The sequence below is a fragment of the Antechinus flavipes genome, chromosome 2 (genome assembly GCF_016432865.1).
Source record: "Antechinus flavipes isolate AdamAnt ecotype Samford, QLD, Australia chromosome 2, AdamAnt_v2, whole genome shotgun sequence".
In the NCBI taxonomy this organism is placed as follows: Eukaryota; Metazoa; Chordata; class Mammalia; order Dasyuromorphia; family Dasyuridae; genus Antechinus; species Antechinus flavipes.
The window spans coordinates 370,719,107-370,744,934 of NC_067399.1; the positions used below are offsets into that span (position 1 = coordinate 370,719,107).

Genomic DNA, 25,828 nt, shown 5'->3' on the forward strand with positions numbered 1-25,828 from the left:
TTATTATGTATATTTAGTTTGCAGGCAGCAACACCTTATAGCAGTGAGAAAGTGGAAAAGACCATGGCTCCCTGATTGTCAGGAAGCAGCCATGGTTGGCCCTAGTTCAAAGTGTGATAACCCTCTCCAGATGGAATCTCTGGAAATAGCTAGGCCCATTCTGAGTCTTAATTGCTGTTTTGATGGGGTGCCCTAGGCTTTTCTTCAAAGATGAAGAGCTAGGGATCTATTATCCTATAAAGCCTAGCCATCTAAAGTTATTGAAGATCAGAAATGAGTAGTGGGGTATTGAGGGGCAGGGCATTAGTAAAGAGGAGTTGATGGGATTTTATGTGCTAGACACTTTACTAAGTGTTTTACAAATATTTCATAGGAGAGCTTGGGAGTCTTGAGTAACATCCACACTTCCACACAAATTGTGGGGGTGGGGCAGCGAAGAGATGAAAGATACTGTTTTTGAATCAAGAATCAGTGGAAATAGAGCTGCCCTCTGGTGGACTAATATGGGACCTGATTGTGGACCCTTTGGGCAGAGAAAAAAGAAAAAAAAATGTCAGGAACTTGGCAGGAATCTTCTGAAATCCCAGGGGCCTTTCTTGCTGACTACTTTTAATCTCCTTGTTAGTGGCTTTTACCTGGTTTTTTTGAGGGGGGAGGCGTGGGGCAGACTGCTTTTCCCTGAGGTCTGGAGTAGAGGTGCTTCTGAATATGTTTTTATTAAAGGAAATCGGAATCCTCAGGCTCTGTGTGATTGACTATATCAGACATGGAACCACTATTTTGCTATCAGGCCTCTATTTTTTCATCTGTAAAATGAGGGGTTGCATATATGGCCTCTGCAGTCTTTTTCAGCTCTAGATCCTTTTATACTTGATCTTCTAAATGATGATGATTATTATTCTCATTTATTTATTAACTGAAATAAAGTTAAAATGAGTAACAGTTTATCAAAGTGAGTAAATTATTCTATTCAACATTAGCTTTCTTCCTATTGACAAAATTTCTTCACTGATAAAAATTAGCAAGGTTTCTTTCAATGTTAGAGAAAGATCTTTAAAAAAAGCTATATTTAATTAAAATCTTATTTGTGATTATTAATTGCCATAGCAATCCTATCTTTTGTAAATAGTGAAGAGGAAAATGGAATCAAATCATATGGAAGAATTTACATTGAATAATCTGTGGGATTTAAAAAAAATTATTAATAAGAAAAAGGACCCAGCAACTAACTCATAACTAAAGAAATTTGGAAAGTTTTAGGTAGTTGTGTTTCTTTAAAGACCACAAAACCCATTCTTTAAAAAAAAAATAGTCAAGAAAATGCTTAAAAAAACAAAACAAAACAGCTGTTTGTCCTATAACCCTGGACACTTGATGTCCCTTCACACTTTTTCTAAGACTCTAAAATTGCAGATATTCATTGGGAGAGGGAATTTCCTTATTGGGTATTCCTTATGCCAATGAAATCATAGGTATAGGGGCCACCCCACAAAAAAAAAAAAGAAGAAAGAAAAATATTTTTGATTAGTGGCTTAAAATAGGAAGTATATATAACCGATCAATATTTCTTTTAGATTCTTTTAGAATCATCGTTTTTCCTTTATATAATGTTCATCCCTATAAATATGATGTTGAAAAACTTTGCCTGAAAGGACAATAAAGATGTATAATACACACCATATCATGTAACTGATTTAGGATAAAAAATGTTATAAATTATTCTAGTATCAGATAAGTTTTCTTTTTTTTTTCTTATCATTCTTTTCTTTTTTTTTTTTTTTTAGTTTTCTTTTTACCATAGAAAATTTAATTTTAATAGTCTCCTAAAACATACTTCCCTTTTTTGTTTTGACTACTTAATAAGTCACAACACCATCATTTTCTAATTATAGAGATAGATTTAACTTTGCTTATTCAAATTATATTTGAAAAAGAATGTACAGAATGGGAAAATATGCTTAAATTTTAATCAGCTTTATATGGTTAAAAATGTGACTTATTATTCATACTTAGTATTTATTTTTCTAGTTTTACTAATTCATTTAATAAAGACTGATTTGGCATCTTTTTAAAAAATGATTTACTATTAATAGTAATGATTTACAATTAATTGGCATTAAAGAATTTCATTTCTGTTTTTATGAGTATCATGACAGGTTTAATACTTGCTTTTCTTCCTGGAGTTAAATGCTAAAAATGTTTTTGAAATTTTCTAAATTTATTGTAATACTTGTTTAATTGCCTTCCTGGGAGCACTTATTGTCTGTCAGGTGTGAAAATCCTGAAAAAAATTAATGAGAAAAGAAGTTTTTATATTAAATAGAGTATTTACTGCTTGGAATACTGAGAAAAAAAATTAGTCCTCTGACTTGAATTCAAAATCTGGCTTTGTCACTTACTATCTATTTGATTTTTGGGCTAGTTATTTCATATTTTTCACCTGTAAAATGACTATTGGAGATAAAACATCATTAAAAATAGCATATCTTGTTCTTATAGATTATTCATATGTTTCAATTCTGTTGTTGTCTTTGTTTTTTAAGAATTAGACTAGATTCTAGGTCAAAACCATATTTATCAAATTACTACTATATGTAGTAGGTATTAGAATAATAGTCATTTAGATTTGGATTTAATAAGATCAACACTTAAATACACTTAGGTGATTTTTAAAATAGCCCTATTATCAAATAATCATGGATAATTATAAATTTCTTCCCAGTAGGTGTATTTGATGCAGTAAATTAAATAATAATTGTGTTTTTACAATTTATAAAAAAATTTAATGCTTTATTAGGAAAAAGCAAGTATAGGCCAGTGGTAATTTGAGTATAGTGTGTATATATAGAGAAGGGTGATATATTGAAAGTCTGGAAAAGTGGGAAGGAACAAGCTGTAAAGAGTTATCAATGATGGAAAGAGGAGTTTGGTTTTTTTATCCTAGAGATTATAGGGAACGTCTGGCATTTATTGAGTGGAAAGGTGACATAGTCAGATTGGGCTTTTGTATGGAAGGTGGCTTAAAGAGAGAAAACACTGTAAGCAGAAAGGTCTCAAATAGGAGGCTGTTGTTACAGGCTAGGCGGGAAGTAGGCAGTGTTTCATCTGGGATGGGAATTGTGTGAGTAGAGAAGATCTATTTGAGAAATGTAGTAGTAAAAATAATTGTTGATATATATTGGATTATATAGGGTGAATTAATTGGATATATAGGGTGAATGAATGTACAGAATTGAGGATAACACTGAAATTATGGAATGATTGAAAGTGAAGCTGTTATCTTTTTATATTTTTTCCTCCACATTGTGAAGGAGAATAACCTTTGTATTGGAAAGGATAGAACAACAGTGGCTAATATGTAGTAGAAATTCAAGATAGAGAGATGATAAAATCATTCTTAGCTGCTTTGGTTGGATTCAAGTCTCCAAACCTAGATAAACTATCTCCATGGTCTTGAAAGAATCAAAACGGATGTTACTAATGAGGCTACTAAAGGTGATCTTTAAAGAAATCAACAAGACAGGGTTCTGAAGGAGGAGAAAATGACCTGATTTTTTTTTTAAACATGCATGGATAATTTTCAACATTCACCCTTGAATAACCTTGTGTTCCAAATTTTTTCCTTCTTTTCCCCTCACCCCATCCCCTAGATGGCAAGTAATTCAATGTTAAACATGTGCCATTCTTCTATACATAGTTCCACAATTATTGTGCTGTACAAGGAATATCAGATCAAAAAGAAAAAAAAATGAGAAAGAAAACAAAATTCAAGCAAACAACAACAAAAGTGAAAATATTATGTTGTGATCCACACTCATTTCTCACAGTGAATTTCTCTGGGTGCAGATGGCTCTCTTCATCATAAGATTATTGGAACTGACCTGAATCATCTCATTGTTGAGAAGAGCCATATCCATTAGAATTGCTGGTTTTTTTGTTTTTTTTGTTTTTTTTGTTTTTTTTTAAGGGAAGAAAGTAGAATCAGCAAGCCATAAGTAAGTGAGTTTGACTTCAATTCTCAGCAAAAGATAGAACATATTATTAAAGGGATGTTTAGTGAATGTCTGGAAAAGGAAGGTAGTAATTATGTAAATCAGCATGACTTTATCAAGAACCAATTATCTCATGCTAACCTCCTTGCTTTTTTTGAGAAGGTGACCAGACTTGGTGATCAAGCAATGCTTTAGGTAGTTTACCTAGATCTTATTAAAGCATTGGACAAAATCACTTTTTGTTGTTGTTAAAAATTTAGAGAGATTTCAGTAAGGAAGTAAGTGGATTGAGAACTAAATGAATTCCTAGACCTTAAAGTAAGGATTGAGACCTAAGGAGGAAGTCAGTAATGGAGTCTTTTGGGGATCTGTTGTAGACCCTGTTTAATATATATATATATATACAGATTTGCAGATGACGCAAAGCTGAGAAGGGATGGCTACCAAGGTTGATGCCTGTGAGAATATAGAAAAATTTTGATTGCCTAAAAGTTAGTTAAATGTTAAATAACATTCTTAACTTACTGGCTGTACTGCCTGACCCTAAGTTAAGTCATTTGGGGACAAATTTAATAAGCTGGAATTTAATAGGATCAAGAGTAATGTCTTCACTGAGGTTTAAAAAAAAAATGAAACAACTTCAGTAGTACAAGATGAGACAGGAATTATGGCTAGAGAATAGCAAATTCGTTATGAGTCAATAGTTATTTGGCAGCTGAAATAAGAACAAGAAAACTCATGTAAGCTTAGGCTGCATTGGGAACTTGTAGTCTTAATGCCCTTTGCCTTTGCCAGATCATATCTTTCTGCTATATTGTTTTCAGTTCTGTGTGCCACATTTTTAGAATGATGTATCTAGATTAACTGGTGAGTTAAAAGTCAATCAGAATGATTGGGGGTAGGGGTAGGACAGAAGAGTAAGTTAATATATCCATTTATTAAAAGTGCTTACTATGTGCTAAGCAATGTGTACTAAGTACTCTAGACAAAGACAAATGTGAAATTATATATAATATAAAAATTAAGTATAATCTATACATAATTATGTACAATAACAAATTATACGAATATCATTTATACAAAATTGATTACAGAGGTGGTTTGAGGAGTGAATATATTAGCATCTGTGGAAAATTGGAAATGAATATTATGGAGCAGAGAATAACAAATCTCACTAGGCATGAAATGATGGCATTTGGAAGAATAATTAAATTTGTACCCTTTGTGACTAAGTAGAACCAATAGAAACAATGGGTACAAAATGTAACAAGGCAGATTGATAGAAACTTTCCTAAAAATAAAAGGGATCTAAAATGTTGAATGTCTTGCCTCAGGAGATAGTGAGATCTCTTTCTCTCACAAAAAAATTTCTTTAAATGTGTGCTATAGTGAATATTCTTGTTTAGATGAAAGTTGAACTAAATGTCTTTGAGACATATAGATTCTCAAAATAAATAAATGTTTTTGTCATAGTGAAAATGATATTGTTGGTTACATGTAAAAATTAACATTTATTATTTTTTTTAATTTTAAGGTCCAAATTCTTTTCTTCCCTTGTGTCTTATACTCCCACTTGAGAAGGCAAGAATTTTTTTTTTAATTAAAGCTTTTTATTTTTAAAAACATAGGCGTGGATAATTCTTCAACATTAGCCTTTGTAAAATCTTGTGTTCCAATTCTCTCCCCCTTCCCCCAAGCTCTCTCCTAGATGGCAAGAATTTGAAGTTCATGGTTTTAAAAGCAAATGTTTGTTTTACATCTAACTGGGGAAATATATGTATATATATATATATATATTTTTAAAGATGCTTTGATCTGCATTCAGAGTTTGTCACTTCTCTCCATGGAGGTGAATAACATTTTTCATCATGAATTCTTTGGGATTGACTTGGGTAAGAGTATTGTGTCAGAATTAGGATTTAAATCCATGTCACAGTTGATCATTATACATTATTAGTGTTACTACGTACGATATAATTTTGGTTCTGCTCACTTCACTTTTCATCAGTTCATGTAAGGTTTTATATTTCCAATTCTTTGTCATTACAAAAAGAGCTATTATAAATATTTTTATACATACATTTTGTACCTTCTTTTCCCTTTTCTTTGATCTTTTTGGGAGACGGTATTGTTTTGAAATAAGAGCACTGGAGCTTGAACCAGAAAACTTAGGTTCTAGTTCTGACTTTTATATTCTTGGTTTGAACTTGAATAAATTACATATCTTCTCTGGTCTTTAAAGTTTCTCTTTCTTTAAAATTGGGAGGTGAATGTAAATGATCTCTCACCTTTTCTCTTCATCCTGAAATATGATATGTAGTTCAGTTATGCTAAATGGTTCCTCTGGATTTTAAACAGAATTTTACTATTGACATTTTTTCAACTTGATAATGAAGCATGCCTGACATAAAATCATTAAGCAAGAGGTACTTAGGAGGCAAAGTTTTATATAAAATTGTTAAGATAGAAACATTTTTCTCAATAAAAGAATTTATAGATGGATTTCCAACAGAACTTGGCCATAAGATTTCCAGATTGTATAATCAAGTTTGCTTCTTCTTTGAAATGGAAAAACTTGAGTTTGAAAGGAATTTAGACTTTAAGATGTTTGTTTATTTAAAAAAAAAAAAAACTCCTCACCAATCAGAATGAGATGTCTTTCTAATTTAATGAAAAGTCTTACTTAAAGGATGTAGAATATTTTTATCTTCTAGTTTATTAGCCAGATCTTATAATCATGATATTCTATTTTAGTACATAGAAAATAATATGTGATAATAACAAATTGTGATTAACATCTATTTACATTTCTGTGTGAAAATCTATAAAAGGGGGAAGAAGTGTGGAAAGAGGACAGGTTCTGAAATAAATGAAAGTAATTTTTATTATGTGCTTGTGAAGCACTGTGCTATGGGCTGAGGATACAAGTACAAAAATGTAATCATCCTAGTTGTCAAATAGTTTATATTCTAATAGAGGAGATAGCACAAATGGGAAAGTGGTAAAAAGGAAAGGATAAAACCTTTTTTGTTTGGGAAGTTGGAGGGGCTGTTGAATAAAGCCAAGCTATGGGGTTTGACATGATCTATCTAATATTAATGGAAATATTGATTGTAGATCTGATTGCATAGAAAGAGGTAAAGAGGAATGGGACTGGGATAGAAGAAATATCAGCAGGGCAAGAAATTGGAGGGAGAAGAATATGAAATATGGCTGGAGCCAACTTAATAGCATGGGCCATATAATTTTGTGCTCCTACAATCTAGACAGCTATAGCCCTAGAAATAGAATTACACAAGTGATGAATGGAGGTCTGGTAATGAAAACAAAACAAAATGATAACAAATATTTGTATCAGTCTTCTTCACGCCTCTCTTCTCCCCTTCCTATCCCATGTCATCCCATCCCTACCTTCCATAACAAGAATGTTCCATTGTTACACCTTCATGACAGGAAAATGTGAGGAAGGCCTGTAGTATGTTAGTATGTTAGGTGGACATTCTGTGGCAACCTTTTGGGGGAACATGGACAAACATCACAAAAGTAGTAAGTGTCAGAATTGGGACTTAAACCCATGTTATCTGACCCTAGGAAAATGAAAACCAAGCCATACCCAAGACCTGGAATTAATATAGTATTGTCCCAGAAGACAGGGCAGCTAGGTGGTACAATGGATAAAGTGCTGGATCTGAAGTCATCTTTGTGAGTTCAAATCTGGCTTCAGGCATTTTCTGGCTGTTATGACCCTGGGGTGAGTCACTTTACCCTATTTGTCTCAGTTTCATCATCAGTAAAATGAACTGGAGAAGGAAATGGCAAACCACTCCAGTATCTGTGCCAAGAAAATTCCGTAAAGAGACACAGTTGGACATGACTGTAACAATTGAACCAGTACTAGAAAACGGTACTTTAAACAACAGAAATCTTTGGTTTTCACTGCTTTTGCAAAGCAGTATCAGTGGCTAGTATTTATTCATACATTCATTCACTCAAAACATACACCCACTTAGCATCTTAACTTTCCATGCTTTCTCCCCCTGAATGATGTTTATTTTTCTATAAGCTCTTCTTAGAGAAACTACCAAGTCAGCTCTTTTTTTGAGTATTGTGAGTTTACTAACATGTACCATTCAATCCATCTGTTATTTCTTGCTTGATATATCATGTTCCTACCTGCTTTCTTAGGATACTGTTTTTCAAGCTCTTTTTTCCTAAGTTCAAGACTTTTTTCCTTTGAAGTGGATTTCCTGTGAAGCTTAACAGATAGTTTTACAAGGACAGAAGAATGTACGTTTTGGTATAGCAGTATTACATTCGTGGGAGATTACTGAAAGAGCTTGATGTCTAAAATCATCATTAAATATATTTTAGTCAAGCATTTAGCAGATAAATAAGTAGCATATCAAATTTATTTACATACACATACATACACGAATCTGTTAGGTGCACAGTAAAGTTTATTTTAATTTTTATAGTTCAAGACATATTGAATTAATAGTTTCTATTTAGAAATGTGACATTAAACAGATAAATTTTGTGAATTTACTATTGTTGCCATTGTTTGTGATTTCTTGGAGGAATAGACAGGGTGTTTATTGTCTTCTCCCTTTTCACAGTAGTAATAAAGAAGTTATTTTTTTTTTGAACAAACAAATCAGCATAATTTAGATCTTAAGTAAAACAGACTAGACATTGTTATAAAAGTGAGCAATGCCAGTAGACTAGAGCTGCCCAGGACCCTTGACAGTAAGAATTCATTTCTATGAATAACTGTCAATTAAATTGGCAATGCTAATTCCTTTTTGTCTCTGTACCTCTAAAGAGATAGTGCTGAAGGAAGCATTAGAAGATTTGTTACAGTTTTGTAAAAGTTTTTCCTTCCTCTTTTTATCTTTTTCATATTGGGAAATTTGCTGTTGACTTACAAGAGGGAAAAAAAGTGATCTTTTCTGTTCATTGATTTAATAATTAGGATATAACCTTGTATGTGATTGACCATTTATCCTAAAGGAACTATATTAGAGATTATGAAGGAGCCTGTCTAGATCTCTATTTGAATGTGGATAATAAGGGGAAAAAATGAGGAAAATGGTTGTGTTAAGACTAGAGGGAAAACCAGAATATTCCATTGGGTTCTCTTGATATCATCTGGAAAATTTCAAATTAATAAGTGAATGAAAGTTAATTGAGTGTGTTAAAGAATCCCAATAACGTTGAAATTTTAGTTTCACTATTACCTTCATAGGAAGATGGTGAAGGGTTTTCTTGGTTTTGTTTTTTGAAGGGAAAGAGTACTTTTTCATATTGCTCATTTGGCAGTTTGGTATAGAAAGTTGGCTATTTCTTAAAAATTCTGACCACCACTAAATAAAATTAATATTTCCATATACATAGTATAACAAAAAAAGAGGATCATGTATTAAAGTAAATTTCTATTATGTGTGACTGGTTTTTCTTTTTAATTAAGAGATTCAACATATAATTTTTTATAGGTGGCTTGTATGTCTGATTCTTTCTGTTTTTTCCTTGGGTTCTCTTTATGCCTTAAAAATGTTTATATTTGTTTTTGGTCTTTATTTTTATATTGTCATTTCAGCATGCTGGCCATGTCATCATGTTACTTTTAATCCCTTTTAAATATCCTTATACTCCAAAATCATAAGTTGAAAAATTTTAAAGGTTAAAGACAAGTTTTTGTTGTTAAAGTTTTAGAAAATTACTACAGATTATTAAAGGAACTAATATTTTGAGGGGAATATTGTTAAAGAAGCTTGGAGGAATAACTGATATGGTTTTATAATTTTTCAAAAGTTTATCAACCTAAAATAATAGGCTTAATTGAATAAAGTGAAATTTAATAGGAATTATTTGGGTTAAAAAAAATCCGTTTTTGCAGTTCATACGATAGAGAACATAGCTAAATAATAATTCCTATGAAAACAACATGATTTGAAATGACAATTCTAGAAATGGCTAGTCAAACTTTGTAGCTACATTCCAGCTTAGTATTTAGGATCAGGAAGGCATAGTTCCATTGTATGTGTGTAAGCCATATTTGGAATGGTCTCTAAAACTAGTATCTTTATATTAATATTAAAAGTAGAAATAGATTTTTAGCCTTAATGACTGAAGTGCTAGCTTTTCCTTTTGCAGGGGTAGTAAAACTGTCTTCAGTATGGAGTGGTTTGAAAGTTCCATTTTGGTAGATGATCTTAGACTGGTTAAGCCCTCAAGGATTTTTATTATAATAAAGACTTAGGCAGAAAGGAAGGAAAGAAATAAGTTCTTATTAAGTTAAGCCTACTATGTGTTAGCTATTGTGCTAAGCTCTTTACAAATATTTCTCACAGCAACTCTGGATCTTAGATATTATTAACATCATTTTACAGTTGAGGAAACTGAAACAAACAGGTTAATAGAGTTGCCCAGAGTCACACTACTAGTGATTCTAGGCCCATCTCTACCTGTTCACCATATAATTGTTTCTAACCAGGGGATTCAGACTTTGTTGTACAAATCTAAACTACTGTGAATATCTTTAAATCATGAATATTTAGACTCCAAAAGCACTGCAGATATTCAGCATATTTCAAAGAATAATGTGTGACAGTAGTTATGGGAGTTTGAAATGAGACGGATGTGAGTGACTATTAAGGTAATGAAATATGTGGAATAGCAATATAAAGAATCATTGCTTTTATGGGCAAAAGATATAAATTGAAGGGGAAGGTATAGATGGGAAACCTGGAAGTGGGAGGTATGTGTGATGTATTCAGAGGGAATTTCTTCCCCCCAAATACCAGCTGTCATTTTCTTATAGCAAGATCAAATGTGACCTAATTCTATAATATGCTTTAATTTACTTAGTTTTTTTTAAAGCTTTCTTGTATAATTGTCTTTCTTTTATTTTTTTTTTCATTGATTCATTTTAGTGTGGTTCTGTTTAAAAGAAAAGCTTTAAAGTTTGTTTTCTCTAGGACAAAACACTACCTACTTTGTGTTTCAGTAACCTTAGAACACTTTTTTTTTTTTTTTGAAATTAGAATACTATAGTAAGAGCTGAATACTGATTTTCAGATGTTGGATATTTAAATTATTTTGGGAAATAACCATTCTAAGAGCCTAAAACAAATTATCATATAATTAAGCTTTGAAAAATTTAATTGAGTCAAATCTTTCATAAGATTTCTTGCCTATAATATTTGTTATTCACCTGTTAATGAGAATATTTTTTATTATTTTTCATAGTTAATTACCACAAACATGAATTTGAACACAGTCTTCTGAAAAGAATGTATTTTTTCCCATTAAGGATGTACTAAAGGGCATGCTTTAATTTAAGAATGCTAGCGTCTATAATCTTAACACCATGAAGTTTTAAGCATTTATATACTTTTGTTTTAATATGAGTGTTCTTTTCACTGCAGGTTGGGAATCCCCGGGTTGAACTTACACTTTCAGAACTCCAGGATATGGCTGCTCGGCAGCAGCAGCAAATTGAAAACCAGCAGCAGATGTTGGTTGCCAAGGTATGTTTTGAGATGAAAATAGGAAAAAAGATTTTAGGCCCTTTGATAACTTATTGGTATGAAGAATGTGAATGATTGTGCTCAACATATATAGTCAGTATAATGCCATTTTACCTTCTTGCATCTGACATAGTAGGGTTTCTGAAGACTGCATCTGACCAACAGAACTGATAATAGCTATTTTTCTTAGCATTTTGTAACTTTATTTTTACCTCTGAAATGAATGTTTTTTTCTCCTTTGTCACACTCATGAGATTCAGAACAAGAAACTATCTTAAAGGGGGTTTGCTTTGTGCAGTTGAAAACTTACAAAATGGATGATGAAAAGCACAAGAGGTTGTCTGACTGGTACAGGTCTAAGAAGGGGGGAAGAAGGGAGTTGACTTCTATCTTTAGTAAAGCCAAAAGATAAAGATAAAGCCCAGGCTAGAGAAGTTACTTGTTAGGAACATTCAATTATATGATTTTGTAACATTCTGAAGGCATTTTGGTTATTTCGTAATCAAATTATTGCCTCAGTCTGAAGAGTATTTTTAAAGAGAAATATATTTGTCCTTTAGTGATTTTTAAAAATCTACTGAACTCTTTACTTCTGTATAAATAATAATATAAATTTAATATAAACCTATAACTTTGGAGACACTTATATTTTTAAAAAAAATTATCCTAGGTTTTTAGAATTGAAAAATTTGGCAAATTAAATATGAATATTCTGAGGCAATTGGAGCTAAGTGATTTGCCTAGGGTCACACAGATAGGAAATGTTAAGTGTCTGAGACCAGATTTGAACTCGGCTCCTCCTGACTTCAGAGCTGGTGCTCTAGTCACTGCACCACCTAGCTGCCCCAAATGTTAGTTTTTTTAAATATGTAAAACCATTTTTTTTCATAACCCATCTTCAAATTGGTAAATTTTATGTACTTGGAGACTGAATTTTTAATGTTAATAGTATCCTGAAATAAGTTTTGATATTATAGAAAACTTTCTATTCTTGGTGATTTCTTGTTTTGATTGTCCTTTATGTATGTCTTATACTTTGTATTATGCCCTTATAAAAATGTAAAGCAATTTTAAGCTGTGTTTATTAATTTCTTCAGGAACTCATCTGTAACAAATGATACACTCTTGTTTCTTTAGTAGTTCTTAGCAAATTAGATGTTATTTTGTTGTAGATCTTATCTTTTTCGAGTCAAAAAATCTTCAGCTTCTTCATTTCCTTTGAGAAATTGAGCAATGTTTGGGGAACTATTTTGCAACAGCAGGAAACATGTTACTAAAAGCAGGAAATTAATGTTGGAGGAATTTTAACAGATATGTTAGAATGAATGTAGATGAAATTGTTTTAGTAAATTATATGAATATGAGTTGGAATTGACTATATTTAAAATAACATTTTCCCTAGGTTTTTTTAAAGTTCCTCACAGAAATTATTATTGTATGTTCACTGTTTTTCACAAGTTATACTAATTAAATCCTTAAAATTGTTCCTTTCTTATACCTAAATAAATAATTCAGTTTTCATGTACTCTTAACACATGTGCAGTAATGCTCTTGGCATTTTTTTCATGTATATGGTTGACCTTGAAATTAATTATTTTAGTTGTTACATAAATGATAATTTAACTTAAGAAAACATATCCAAATTACACTTTTTTCTATTTCCCCTATGTCAGGAGCAACGTTTGCATTTTCTAAAGCAACAAGAACGTCGCCAGCAGCAATCTATTTCTGAAAATGAAAAGCTTCAAAAACTTAAAGAAAGAGTTGAGGCCCAGGAGAATAAACTGAAGAAAATCCGTGCTATGAGAGGTCAAGTGGACTATAGCAAAATCATGAATGGCAACCTGTGTATGTATGATGTTTTCTAATTCAGATACACCAAGGATTAGGCATTTTCTTTTTTCTTTTCATTTACTTATATCTAAAGTGAAGTTAGTTTTATGAGACAATTTTTATAACTGAATTTTTTTTTCCTTTTTCTTTTTAATGAGACTAGTGATTGGGCATTAGCTAACATACCATGATAGAGTGGATTTACATTCTGAGTGTACATTTGTTACCTTTCTAATCTTGGGAATATCACATCTGGGCCTTAGTCTTTTTATTGATTAAAAAAGGGGTTGGACCAGGATATTTCTAAGGTCCCTTTCAGTTAAAAATACTATCCTGAGATCTTTTCAACTCCTAACATTCATTGAATTTATTCTTAGATTCCATTCTTTTGGGCTATCTCATAAGACAAAATGTCAATACTTAATAAGGCATTTTAACTAGAAACCTTTTAGTTAAGTAATCCAAGTCTTCCTTTGTGAACAGTATCACGATGAAACTCTTGGCAAAATCTTCAGATTTCACTAGTCACAGGTAAAATATTGCCAAACTCTCTTTGAAAGTTCACTTCTTATTGAGAGATGATCCAACCATTCTGGACAGCAATTTGAACTGTGCTTGAAAGGGCTATAAAACTGCATATTACTGGGTCTGTATCCCAAGGAAAGCATGAAGGTGGGAAAAGGACCCACATGCACAAAAATGTTTGTAGCATCTCTTTGTGGCAGCAAAGAATTGGAAAATGAATTGATGAAATGGCTGAACAAGTTGTGGTATATGAAAGTAATGGAATATTATTGTTCTATAAGAAATGATGAACAAGCTGATTTTAGAAAGGCCTAGAAAGATTTACATGAACTGATGCTGAGCAAAACACGCAGAACCAAAAATACATTGTGTACAATAACAGCAAGAATGTGTGATGGTCAACTATGAAAGACTTGGTTCTCCTCAGTGATTCAGGAATCCAAAACAAAATGCTATCTGTATCCAGAAAAAGAACTAAAGGGACTGAATGTAAATCAGTACATGCTATGTTCACTTCTTTTGTCTGTTTTTGTGTATGTATGTGTTTTTTTTTTTTAATATATCTCCTGTGGTTTTTCCCCTTTGCTCTGATTTTTCTTTCCCAATATGATTCATAAAGCATTGTGTATTAAAAATAAATTTATTGGGAAAAAATACAAAAGAGAGAAATAAAATGCTTTTGACACATTAAAGAATTATGATTTTTAAATTTACCAATAATCATATCTGCAAGGTTTATTTTTCTATACACAAAAATTATAGCTTATCCTGACTAATTGACAGAATTTAATTGATGGAATCCAAATATTTGTTTCTATCGCCTTATTTTATTTAAAAATTTCACTTTAGCTATTTTTGTTCAGCTATTTTGAAGAAAAAAGCAAGATAAAAATTGAGCATTTCTTCTCTTTATTGTAATTTATTGTCACATACTCCTTCAAATAACGTTTCTATTGCTACTTTGGGGGAAAAAAAGAAAAGAAAATTTGATACTCGTGACAAATTTCCTAATAAAATACATTCCCTGAAAACAATGTCTTTTTTGAATTATCTTTTGTATTTTTTAGTACCTCTTGGTACTAACATGAAGCAATTTTGTTTTTCCATATTGACAATGTAATGGATAGGAAGACCCTTTTCTAATAGTGTTGCTGTGTGATCTTGGCAAATCACTTACCCAATACAAAATGCAGTTAGATTAGTATAGCACTATAGATTCCTCTGAATTATAGAAAAGGTGCTGCTGACCTGCCTCCAGAGTGGGAACTTCATTGCCCAGGAGTTCCTTATACAAATAAAATAAGAGGTTCTTTGGCTTTCTTTTCTTTACTTTGCATTTTTTAATACAGATTTTCCCAAGTTTCTCGGCTTCATATTCCTCATTCCTTATGGTGCCCTAATATTCTATTATATTAGTGGTTTAATATAACCATTCCTTAGTATTTGAACTCAGTGCCTCCTGGCTCCAGGAGCAGTGTTTTATCCATTATGCCATTTGGTTGCCCCCACTGGGCCAATTCATAGTTTCCTCCACTGTGAATAAATATGCTTGCTTTCCACAGCTTCTCCAACAATGCAATTTCCCAGCTTTACTAGCTTAATGGGTGTAAGATGATATTTGAAAATTTTAATTTGTATTTCTGGAATCATAAGGAATTTAGGATGGTAATTAATAGTTGTATTGTTTTCAAAATTGTTTTGTGTTTTGGGACTCCTTTAGTATGGGTAAAGTGGTTCAGTCAGTTCCTTACAGATAAGTCAGATTCAATCAGGCATATTCAATGCAGAGATCTTTCTTCTAAATCTCTTCCATTCCTCCATCTATCTCATCTTAATCTAACTGCCTTTTGTGCAGAGATACTTCAAATTTTGTATAATCAATACCCTATCCCCGATTGTTAATTGTTTAATATCTGTTATTGTGAAAGTTGTAATTTTCTGTTTTTTTCTAATCTTTTTTTCATGGTGTGACTCAGTATTGAGTTGACACAGCTATGCTTTTTGGACTGACTCCGTCTGCCTCTAATGAACTTAAGGAAAGGATAATTAAATATGTTTCAGAAGCAAAACATATTTTTAAATCAGATAGAAAAGTTTTTTTTTTTTTTAATCATCCATTTGGGGCAGCGAGGTGGTACAGTGAATAGAGCAATAGCCCTGAAATTAGGAGGACTGAGTTCAAATCTGGTCTTACACATTTAACACTTCCTGGCTATGTGACCCTGGGCAAGTCACTTAACCCCAAGTGCCTCAGCAAAAAAAAAAAAAAAAAAAAAAAATTCATCCATTTTATGCTTTTACTATAGTGAAGATAATCAAGAATTAAGATCAAATATATGCATAAAATTATATACATAGAGATTAGGATGTTGAATGTCAATGATAGTCTAATTGCTTGATTCATGAATTTTAAATCAGTTTCTTCTTTGCTTCCATGAAAATTTCTTTCAAAGCTTGTTGATTCTTTTTTATTACATATTTTTATTGAATTTTTTCCCTTGGGGATGGGGGCATTACAGCTGCTGAAATTGAAAGGTTCAGTGCCATGTTCCAGGAAAAGAAGCAGGAGGTACAAACTGCAATTCTAAGAGTGGATCAGCTCAGTCAACAGTTGGAGGATTTAAAGAAAGGGAAACTCAATGGATTTCAGTCGTATAATGGCAGATTGAGTGGCCCTGCTGCAGTGGAATTGAAAAGATTATACCAAGAGCTTCAGGTAACCTGTTGGAGTTTTTTTATTTATGTAGTGAGTGATGCTGAAGATAATGACTCCAGCACACTGGAGTTGAGCCAAGGGTGCTCACTTAGGAACAAGTTCTCACGAGGTCATTTGTTTGTTTAGAATAATTGAATCTGACGGATTTTCTTGGGTTTGTTTAGGCCAGATCTATGATTTCTGAATGTAGAAACTCCCTTTATCTGAAACTCAAAGTCCTAGAGAGATTGGCCTGAGGCACTGATAAATGAAGTGATTGGCCCAGAATCAACTAGGTAGTATGTATTAAGAGGTAGCAATTGAAACCAGATCTTCCAGATTCCCATGCTGACTATATAAAATTCCACAGTGACTCTGATTTACTGTTTAGCAATATAAAAACATAAAAGCATATGGCACCAACATCTCTATGTAAACTAAAGTTTAATGTAACTATAGTCTAAGAAATCAGCCACTAAATTTGAATAATTGAAAATCATGAGGAATGTTTTTTAAAAGCAATTATTTAAAATTAATTGCTTTACCATTTTGTTTTTAATAAAATGTATATCTTCATCATAGCTTGCAAATTGAGTTAAAATATTTAGCAAATAGTGTTATTTTTGCATTTCTAGTGCTTTGCATGTAGTAGGTCCTTAAGTGTTTGTTGAAATGAATTAAAGTAATAGACAAAGCAAAAGAAAGGAGCAGGAATTCATGATATCTTTTTGTTTGTTAGAAGAGGTGAGGGTTTAACTGTTGTATGTGACCATTGTGGAAAATTATTGTCCTACATATAATGGAATTTGTATAATATTGTATTTTCTGCATAGAGACTAAGAGGCAGTATGAAGCAGTTCAATGTTGTATAACAAATGAGTAGATTGATTAGCAAAGGGAATTCTGGTATGGTTGTTTCACATGATACGGACCCAATGGACAAGTCATTATATAAAAATTACCAAAAATATGTAGATCATTTTTTACCTGGCTTGTGTTTTGAGTGCTTGTCTTGTGTTTTGTCAGCTATGTGAATACTTAAGAGATCTCTTCCTTGGGAATCTATTGGCTTCCAGTCACATAAATATGAAACAGATAACATATCAATGACTTCTATACATGTATATACCTGGTCACTTAATGTAGGCATGATATATACCAGAATTTAATAATCTTTAGTTAAAAAAATTTCTCATGGAAATGAAGATTTAATAATCTTTTTAATTAAAATTACAAAAATTGTAACCCCTCTTCCCCCATTTTAAATTTTTTTTTTAAGATTCGGAATCAACTTAATCAGGAACAGAATTCGAAACTTCAGCAGCAGAAGGAACTTTTAAATAAACGTAATATGGAGGTTGCTATGATGGACAAACGAATCAATGAACTGCGTGAGCGTCTTTATGGGAAAAAAATTCAGGCACGTCAAAAAGAAAACATTCCTGTAAGATAAACTTTTGCAAAAGGCCCATATCCAAATTACACTTTTTTTTCTAAATTAAATTACCTCTTATTTCTATTCTCCAGTGTAAAAATTATTTAAAAATGCTCATTTGTCTGTGGTGGCTTAAGGAACCTCAAAGCCATAAGAGTTCAGGTAGCAGAGCCTGGTAGTAAAGGTTACTAGTGACAATATATCATCTGAAACCACTGGCTAAAGCACCTTGTATTTCTTTTTTCCTCTGACTTGGCGTGTACTCTGACCCTTCTCTGCCTTGGTTGTTCTGTTGCCATATTCACTTTGCTATTGATAAATTTTTCTCCCTTAATATCTTTCTTCAATGTCAGAAAAGAGAATGCTTCAAAGTGGCATTTATAAACACTGCTTAACACTGAGGACAAAATTTTTTATTTTCATTTTCTCTTGTGTGGAGTAAGTGTAAAGAATCGCATGTAGCAGAGAATTAGTGGCACCCAGGTTACCAATATCCTTTCTCCTAGGAAAAGTATCCTTCAGCTTCCACCACTCGTAGTTGCTCTGCCACCAATTCACATATCCTGTCAGGTTAGTGGCTTGGCATTATTTCTTTGGCTATGCAGGAAGTATAGAATGAGGTTGACTGTGCTTTTGGAGGATACCAAGAAATATGAACAGCTTTAACAATGACATATTTAATACTTATTTCTTTGATAAAGGCTTACTATTAAGGATATTCTAGGCAAAAAAAAAATTACAGATTTTTCTTCTAGTAATAAAGATGCTGTCTGTGTTCTTAATCTTGGGAGAATCCTAAACAAATAGCTGAGATGTACAGAGCTTCCCTTCAGGTAACTTCTGTATGCTTTCAAATATAGGAACTCTTCACTATAATGATGACCCTTGTTGCTATAGGAAGAATATATGATTGTGGTAAGACCAAAATACAGTTGATGCTGAATCTTGGAGTGCTTCCAGAGTGGATAATCTATACAAAGCCCATGGAAACAAATTTCATAATTCAAGTGTGCTTCCAACAACAAAATATAGATGATAACTTTTTATAGTTAGGTGGGCATAGTTGGATTTTGTGAATCTTCACTGATGTCTCCAAAGCTCTTTGTTGTTTTAAGTGTTAAATATGTTAAAGTCTCAAAACTAGGAGGCAGTTTCTTGGAAGGCAAAAGAACTGAATTTTGATGTTGTTAGTCTTCCTCTGGATGAAAAGCTGTTGTATTGATTCCAACATCTTTGTCCAAGTAGTTTCTGATGATTGATGTGTCCTTGACATGAATACAGGGTTTGAAGGAGGAAGGAAAGAAATCAATGGCTTTTTTTGATTCTGAAAATGTTAAACTTAAATTTGAAAAGATCTGGCATTGGGCAATTATTTGCTTTTTAATTCTGGAATGAGAATTATAGCTGAATCAGACACAATTGTGCATCAATATTTTTGTTTGAAATTGACACCATTAGGCAGAAAAATTATATTAAAGGCATAGATTCTGATGATGAAGAGGATTCGAGAGGAATCATAAATTATCAATTTATCATTATCATTTGGAATGCTACAGCTTCAGGGTTTTTTTTGCTGCCAAACAAACTTTTATTCACTTTTCAAATACTTTTCAAATAAAAAATATTGTCCTTTTTGTCACTATAAATCAGTATGATGATCTAAACCTACTGTTATGTAAAGGACATCATATATACATTAGATATTTATTTTTGAAATAATGCAACATCTTTGCTTTAGCAAAGCAAAAAGAGGCCTGATGACTTAGGACATTATCTTAGACTTCAATGGCCCTCTTCTTCAACTTCTATCCACAGTTACTAGTTTTTTCCTTTGCCCTTCATCTTTGCTACTGAGATTTAGTTACAAATGTAGACTCAGATATGTGAAATCTTTTTCAATAATGTCAACTAAAAAGTCCCAAGAGAAATTAAAAAATAAAAAAGTAGCTGTGGTGTATAGGGGAAAGAATGGATGAGGGAAGAAAGGAAGAGAAATTAGGTTTGGTGGATTGGGTGAATTAGTTTTAAAGATTGAAAAAGTTGAAATGAATAAGCTGCAGGACAAGTAATGTAGTTGCTGCTTTTCTGCATATTGTCAGGTGACCTTTGCCCAAACTTAGTGATTTGCTTTATATTTGGAGATATTTTCAAAATGTTTTCAGGAATCTTGATCCATTTTTTTTTTTTTTAAATTTAAAAAAAGGCTTCAACATCAATGGTAAATTTTCACGAGTCTTCTAGATGATTGCCTTTTTATCTTTTTGTGTGTTAATAATAGTGTTACTATGAAGAATTAGCCTGTGGACTTAAAATGCATGTTCTTACTGATTTTTCAGTTGTCAAAAAATTTATATCATTATGATCACAGAAAAATGGTTCTCTTTTTTTAGAGATTGCTTGTAGACGTAATGTTTGAAAGTAGTCATGTGACTCAAATGAGATATCATTATTTTATGCCATTATGTTGTTGCTTATAAATGTGGAGTATTTTGCAGTAAATTAAATCTCAGAAGAAAACCATAAATTTGTGATGGAAGATAGCTATTTAGTTAGAGAGTAAAAAACGAGCTTTATTATCATGACCAATATTCTATCATTGGGGGAATTTTTTTCTTTAAAAATCAAACATTTTTTTAAAAGTTCATTTTCAAAGGTTTGTTTCCAATCTTAAGACTTAATATATACGAATAGCAACAAGACTATATATAAAAGCAAATTTTTAAAAAGTAAACAGAACTTATTTATAAATTATTTCGCTTATAACGATATTCCTGTTGCTGATTTAATTTTAAGAGACTTCTTTTTTTAAAGGGCTTTTCCCACTGTAATTACAGAAAGGAGGAATTTTATTTTGTTTCATCAAATATATTCCCATGCAAATCACAATATGTTCTAATGATTACTACTTAATATTTCTAAATATACATGAATTTTTAAGTATAAAATGGCCATTATTACTATGGAAAGGTTTAGAAGTAGATTAACAGTCTATTATCAACCTACTATTTTGAATTCTCTTAGCTTTGAGTTCACACTGGTCATTCCCCTTTTCTTTTTTCATATAGTTAAACCGGGTTAATGGAACATCATCACCACAGTCATCCCTGAGTGCATCTGGAAGAATAGCAGCAGTGGGGCCTTATATACAAGTTCCTAGTGCTGGAACTTATTCTGTACCAGGTGACCCAGTAAAGCCACAGTCTCTTACTATTGCTTCAAATGCAGGTCATGGAAGATCTAAGTCTGGTAAGAAAATTGACTTACTGGGGAAAATCCTTGAAACTGTTAAGAGGATAATTACATATGTCTACAAATGGAGATTTTAAATGGCATCTTCATTATTTCTGATTCTGAGATGGAGATTTCTTGTTTTTTGTTACATATTAGTTGTGGAGTAATGGATAGAATTCAGGAAGACCTAGGCTCAACTCCTGTTTCAGATGCTTACTAGCTGTGATTCTGGGCAAGTCACTTAACATCTCTGTGGCTCGGTTTCCTCATTTATAAAATGAGGTTGGGGTCAATCCTCCTCATTATAACTATAGTCCTATTATTATTTTTTATTATTTTTCCTTGTTTTTTTTCCCTTATGGCTAATTATACTTCTAGAGTAACATGCATATGGAACGTCTTCATCTGACATCTTGAACTAGATGTTCAGTAAACATTTAAACTCGACATATGTAAAACCACAGTAATTTTCCTTCCTCCTAAATCCTCCACCTTCTACATTTCCTATTCCTGTGGAGGGCAGTACCATTCTCCAGTCTGACAGATTCACATCTTGGACTCCACACTCTTCTTCTCCCTTTCCCTCCCTAGAGCACTTGCCATTGCCTGCCAATTTCATCTTTGAAAGATCTTTCAAATGTGCCACTTCCTCTCATGTGACACTGCCACCATTCTAATATAGGCCCTCATCACATCATACCTGGATTATTATAATAGCTGCTGATACATTTCCCTGCCACACTTGCTGTCACCCATCCTCCATTCTGCTGATTTTCTTTTCTTCTTTTTTAAAATTTTTTATTTTTTAAAATTTTTTGCTGGGGCATTTGGGGTCAAGTGACTTGCCCAGGGTCACACAGCTAGGAAATTTGTTAAGACCAGATTTGAACTCGGGTCCTCCCGACTTCAGGGCTGGTGCTCTATCCACTGCGCTACCTAACTGCCCCACCAGGTGCCTATTTTCAAAACCGTGGAGTCATTCCCGACTCTTCCTTCACTCCCATATCCAGCAACTACCCAAGGCTCACCAAAGATACCTCAGTAGCATCTTTTGTATGCATCTTCTCTCTCCTACCACAGGTATCACTCTAATTTAGGCCTTACTATCTCTTACCTACACCAATGCACAGCATCCTATTTGATCTCTTAGCATCAAGTTTCATACTCCTCCAGTCCATCCTTCTGATAGCTGTCAGAATTTATTACTCAGCTACAGGCTGACCATATCCTTCACTTGCTTAAAAAATTCCTGGTACTTGGGCAAAGATTAAAACTAAAACTGTCTTTCTCTTCAATGAAAAACTGGGTAAATAAGCATTAAGAGAAGGTGAGTGTTTTTTATGTGATAGCAACTAATCAATCAATAATCTGATGTCTTCCTGACTCCCTCTTTTATCAGTATATCTCTTTTTTTTAAATGTTAAGGAAACTTCTAAGGAAAAATACTAATAGAAACTGCTTCATTTCTTTTTCATGCCCTATATTATAATATTCCTTCCACAGAGGAAAAAGATAGACAAAGCCACTGAGCCACAACAATTCTTATTTTGCATTTCTGCTTTAGAAGTTAATCACAAGACTTAATCTTTCCGTTATAATTAATGTGAATTAGCTTTAGGTAATCTACTTAAAAATGATTTGGACTAGAATGACTCTGGAAAGTCCTGGATACGTTTTTAACTAATTTTGAATCCATGATGAAAAAAACCTTGTCAACTAGGGGTACTAGTTTTTGATTCCTGCTTTTTAACTCTTTTGTTACACAGATGGTTATAGTAAACACCAGGGGCCTAGTTCATGGACAGTGTCAGATCTTGATGTTGGACCTGACTACAGATCTTCACATCATTCTGCAAACTCTGCAATGCAGTTTGTAAACTGTATGTTAATCAGAGAATATTGGGAGAGGCTTATGATTATCTCTCATTTGTGCTAAATTAACAATCATTTTTTTTTCTTTCTAAACTGATAAAAGTCTTGTGCTTACTGAAACTTGACACTTTTTTAGAAAAATAAGAGCAAACATATGAATGAAATTTAGTGAAATTAAATCATCAGATATCTTAGATTGAAAGCAAGCACATTGTGAGAGACAAGTAGGATTTCACTGATTGAATATGGATATTAAGATAGGACAGAGACTTGGTTAGAAAGTAGAATTTACTAAACTTGAAATTTGGGTTTTCATATAGCCTTAGGTATAACTGGTAACTGGAAAAATCATCTGTTAGGCTCATACATATAAATTACATGTTATTGGCCATGATTGCTTCAGTTCTAGAGTTTATGCTCCAAAGTATAGAATATAATTATTGTTTAATACTTAACATCATTTCTAGCTTTTATGAAGCTATCCAAGTGCAATAAGCTATTGTAAACAGCTAAATCATAGTTCCTTTTGAGGGAAATCCTTAAAAGAATGGACAGATGTTAATATCATGCCATTCTTTTCATTGTGCTGTGCACAATTTTTACTTGGTAGCTGGAACTGTTTTAATTTGATCATTTCAAAATTTGAATAATTACAGTTCTACTGCAATAAAAGCAAACATTTATGAATTTCTTCACTAGGTACCACAAAGAACATTTCTTAGTCTTTGGCATATAGCAGGCAATGGTATGTATAATTAAACTGTGGATTTTTATCATTTATTTAACAACTATTTAGAGAATCTATTATGTTCAGAGCACTATGCTAGATTGGTTAAAAAGTAGAAAGATTCAATAAGATAATGTCCCTGAATTTATGGAACTCATCTAACATGCAAATATATAACATTTCAGATATGAATTTCAAAATCAAATGCTTTGTGAAATCTTAGGGGAAATGTTGTTACCAAACTATGAACATTATGCTGAAAGGAAGTAGAACAACAAATCAATATTAATATTTAACTTTTATAAGCTGCAAATACCATAGCAATTCAGTTCGTAAAATATAAGTTAACTGAATTATATGAAAATATAGAGAATAATAGAATTATAATAGATGTTAATGTCCTTTTCTCATATTTGGATAAATCCAGCAGAAAGATAAAATAGAGAATTGAATAAATTGCTAGCGAAACTAAAGCTTATGGCATCTTCTAAATAAAAACACTAAAGAATGCACCTTTTTGTTATTTCATGGAATTTTTACAAAAATTGACTATATACTGAAATATTACAAATAAACTATAAAAAAGTAGAAATTGTGAACAATTCCTTTACAGGTCTCAGTCCAATAAAAATTTGATTCAGAGTACAAAACAAGATATAGATGCAAATGAAGACTTAAATGAAATCCTAAAAAAAAAAATAGCCAACAAAACTCAATAAGCACAAAAGAGGAGATATTAAAAATAGAAATCAAATTAGAAACCAAAAAGACTATTGAAATGATAGAAATAAAACTGTTTGTTTTTTGAAAATTGAGTAAATCCCTTAGCCAACCTGATTTAAAAAAAATAGAAAACTTTATCCAAAATAATGGAAGAACAGATGAAATCGCAAAACAAGGGGAAAAAATTATCTGCCTACTGAAGCAGTTATATGCTAAGAAAATTAAGACAACAAAAGAGGATTACCTTCAAAAATGATAAAATACTCATGCTAACAGAAGTCTAAATAGAGATCTTAATTCAATCTCAGAAAAAGAAAATAAAACTAGTTATAAAGAAAGTATCAATTTAAAAAAAAACTTGGGTCCTGATAAATTCAAGAGAATTCCTATCAAATTTTTAAGGACCCATTAATTACAGTGCTACACAGATTATTCTCAAAAACTACCAAAGAAAGTACAATTATTCTACCAGACTTCTTTTATAAAATAAATGTAATTCTAGTACTGAAGCTAAATAAGGTAAGTGTAAAAGAGAATTATGTATCAATGTAATTAATGATCAATTAAATATTATAATAGTTCCTTCAAGAAATAATTCGTTGTACCAAGTTGAATTTATAATAGGGATACAAACATGAGGAAAATAACATAATTTTATTAAAAATAAAAAGTCCCAAAGCATCTGATTATTTTGATACAAAAATAAAAAAAGGTCCTTGACAAAATATAAAACTCTTTTAAAATAATAACTTTATGACATAAAGATTATAGAGAGACTTTCCCCCCCAATATCACAAACTAATTATTGAAAACCACAGTGCATTTGATAAATTAGAAAACAAAAATTATTTAGGTAAGAACTCCTTTTGATAGTGGGGAAAACTGTAAAATAGTCTAGCAGAAATTAGGCTTAGATAAAAACTTTTATGAAATGTTATATATTACAATTCTAAATGGAAATGTGTTCTTAATATTGAAGGACATGCCATTATATGCAGGTCATATCTTTTCACATCTTTTGCAAGGAGGTGAGTTTTTATTTTTAATCAAAGTGTAGAGGCATTTATAGAAGATAAGATAGCTGATTACATGAAATAGAAAAGCTTTTGTATAATATACCTGGTATGAAATAGGAATTAGTCAAATGGAAAACAATCTCTGCACCAAATTTCTCAAATATGAATTTATTATTCAAGTTATGTTGACAACTAAGAGATCAACATAAGACTGAAAGCCATTCTACCAATAGACATGTTCAAAGGATAT

The 25,828-nt window shown here is 31.9% G+C and overlaps 1 protein-coding gene across 2 annotated transcripts in view; it reads left to right on the forward strand.

Moving 5' to 3' along the window:
- The window catches only part of PPP1R13B (protein phosphatase 1 regulatory subunit 13B), a 119,701-nt gene that overhangs the window by 79,839 nt on the left and 14,034 nt on the right, over positions 1-25,828 (forward strand). The window contains exons 5-9 of one of the 2 annotated variants that reach the window (XM_051978279.1): positions 11,420-11,521; positions 13,195-13,369; positions 16,399-16,595; positions 17,854-18,018; positions 21,075-21,255. In XM_051978279.1, the coding sequence (XP_051834239.1) occupies positions 11,420-11,521; positions 13,195-13,369; positions 16,399-16,595; positions 17,854-18,018; positions 21,075-21,255 (820 nt within the window). The remainder of the gene's footprint in view (positions 1-11,419; positions 11,522-13,194; positions 13,370-16,398; positions 16,596-17,853; positions 18,019-21,074; positions 21,256-25,828) is intronic. The other variant, XM_051978280.1, reaches the window with a different exon arrangement.